The sequence below is a fragment of the Camelina sativa genome, chromosome 7 (genome assembly GCF_030686135.1).
Source record: "Camelina sativa cultivar CO46 ecotype springtype chromosome 7, ASM3068613v1".
Taxonomy (NCBI): domain Eukaryota; kingdom Viridiplantae; phylum Streptophyta; class Magnoliopsida; order Brassicales; family Brassicaceae; genus Camelina; species Camelina sativa.
The window spans coordinates 9961137-9963977 of NC_141886.1; the positions used below are offsets into that span (position 1 = coordinate 9961137).

At 34.0% G+C, this 2841-nt stretch overlaps 1 protein-coding gene across 1 annotated transcript; it reads right to left on the bottom strand.

The window, feature by feature from the left end:
- Positions 1-392: 392 nt before the first annotated feature.
- LOC104700852 (indole glucosinolate O-methyltransferase 4) lies at positions 393-2382 on the bottom strand. Its single transcript, XM_010416447.3, has 4 exons — positions 1722-2382; positions 1259-1569; positions 1082-1146; positions 393-950 (listed from the first exon to the last, which is right to left on the bottom strand). Exons 1-4 carry the CDS (start codon positions 2189-2191, stop codon positions 651-653), a joined length of 1146 nt encoding a protein of 381 aa, XP_010414749.2. The 5' UTR covers positions 2192-2382; the 3' UTR covers positions 393-650.
- Positions 2383-2841: the final 459 nt, after the last annotated feature.

Below are 2841 nucleotides of genomic sequence, written 5' to 3' on the forward strand. Positions count from 1 at the left end.
TTAATTAATATAGTAGGATTAACGTTATAAATAACAACAATCTTTTTTGCAAATGTCGGCACTAGTTGGAGGGATCCCTTTGTTTTGAGTGATATCGAGATTCAGAATTCGCTCTCCAGTTTGAGCTGACGTTTTTTCTGTTTTGTAACTCCTTTGTTTTGTAAAAGGTTCATTACGAAACCCATTTGGAAAGATAAAAAAAATTGAGATACAAAAGTAAAATCCCAAATGGGTTTGTACCATTGGAAAAAAAAACAAATTTAAAAACTCTTATAGAAAATTTTAATCTCAGTTTTTTCAAATTTTATATTAAAAATAAAGTAGTATAGGTTATTACCACCGAAGGTGGTCTTAGTAGTGTCTATAGGAAAACACTATAATAAAAGGATGAGTGCTTTAAAATCTTTACTTATTATTTTATTTTTTTCAATTTGGAGAGAATGAAAGGCTTCATACACCGGAAAAAAAACCCATTACAAACTAAAAAAACTCCTGAATGTGAAATACAAGGTAAAATAGTTTATAACTTTATTTTGATAAAACAAAGCTAAGATATAAATGGGTATTAATGGTAACAGCCATTAGGAACGACAAATCTGTCTGCGGACTAGATGTGAGTAATCTTACTTTTCGTTCGTATATTCTGGGATCTATTTGTGTAATTCCATAACACCATATGAATAGGCATGGCATATGATTTCACACCGGATAAAACCCGAATCAAAGGCTAGAGTCTCGATCTGGGGAAATGACCTCTCCTTACCACCTGAGCATTGCGTTAACATAAACATGTCCATACCAAACACAATTTTAGAATAGGGGTCGTTGATCTTTGGTTCCACCGGCGTAAGCATCTCGACGAGAATTACTTTTCCTTGTTCCGAAAGACTTCTCCAGCAATTTTTTAGAAGCTTTATGCAATCTTCGTCGTTCCAATCATGTAGTATCCACTGTAATTAATTTTTGTAGTTAGTATATGGTTGACAATGGAATTATATGTGTGTGTATATATATATATATATATATATATCTTTATCTTTGGCTTTTCCATAAAAGAAGTGATAATGTATTATGAACTTACTTTCATGATGATGGCATCTCCTTTTGGAATTTCTTTAAACATATCTCCTGAAACATGCTCCACTCCTATATATATAAGCGATTAATCTTATTCTTAAGTATTGAGAAAGATATTTCAAAAATATTAGTTATTAATTTCAAGTACAGTTTGTTGACTTTATCAGTTGGTGTAGTGTACCCGGATAAAGAGGAGCGTCAGTTAAAACCTTGGCTAAGTCGAAATTGATGCCCTTAATATGAGGATACTTGGAAGTCACTAAACCTATGACGTGTCCAAATCCTCCTCCAACATCCACTAAAGTGTTTACATCTTCGAATCCCTTGTACAGTTCTAGAACTCTATTCATGATCATGGTAGAAACTTCTGACATTCCCCGGTTAAACATTTCACCGAACCGTTTGTTTGAACCAATGTATTCAAAGATTCGCATGCCATGAGCAGAGGTGAATGCATCCTTTCCTTCTAATATCATATCTTTGAGATGTGTCCTGATTATTGTTGTTCATTAAAACGGGGTAATGAAAAGGTTAATGCAATTTATTTATTTATTTCTTCAACAAAAAGAAAGTTAATACAATTTATTTATAATCAAGAAGTTATTTGGCTTGTTTGTGAATAATGAAGTAGTATACGTACGTACCAAGTCTTGAAATAGACTTCGCTTAGGCCTACCATGAGCATAGTCGCAAGAGAACTGGAGCCGCCGCCACGGTTCGAGAAAAACATGCAAACCGGTTCAGCAGCATAAACTCTCTCGGTTTTTCCGGGTTGACCGCTTTCTCCCGTTTCAACCATACGGTACTTTAAGATCGAGTGACTAACAAGTAAAGCCAGCATCCGGTCCAATAAAACCGGTGCCTCGGGGTTGGTGGGTTTGGTTGGGAGACGAAGTGCAATCTCAGAAGACGAGAGCCATACGCCTTCCTCTACAGTAGCAATCGTGTCGATGACGCCAAGCTCCAAGGCCGTTTTGAAAACCATAGGGAAGCCCGCAGTGGACAAGATTATCCCTGCTTGCAAACTCACTGTTTCTTCGTCAAATTGTTGCTCTTTTTTTATTAGACCTTGTTTCAAGGAAGTGGTTAAGGGATCTTGAAGATGGTTTGCCATTGTTGTTTGTTGATAAACTGAGAAAGATAGGTAGCAAAGATATATAGATGGTAAGAGAAAGCTGAACGTTGTCCTTCACACTTGCTGCCATTTTATAGGGAGAGCCGTCCATAGATTAATGAGTATGAAAACCGATCAAAGATAAAATACCTCCGTTTAAACAAAACAAAAAAGTATAGTACAATTAACACATTGTCAATTTGTCATATACCAAAAATAAATGAACAAACAAACTTAAAAAACATAATAGTGAAATGATCCAATCTATCTTTTTCTTTTTAATACATTTTAGTTAATATTACAGCACATGTTATATCATAAATTAACAAAAACACAATATTCTCATGTATTTATTTTTGAATAAGAATCGTTATTTTACAACTCTTAGTTTGTAACATAAGAATAGTGTCCCAGACATTTTTTACGAACCCAAAAAATTATAATCGTTCTTGTATGGCTGTTCTATATTTTTTTTTTTTTGGTTCACAGAAGGCCGTGTAACTCTGTAAATTGCAAAATAATAAATGAAAAGAACAAACGGAAATAATATAACAGTGGAGTTATAATTTTTCAATAGAAAAAAAACAGTGGAGTTATAATTTTCAATAGAAAAAAGTTTGGAATTATAATTTTCTACCGGGGTGTGCGTG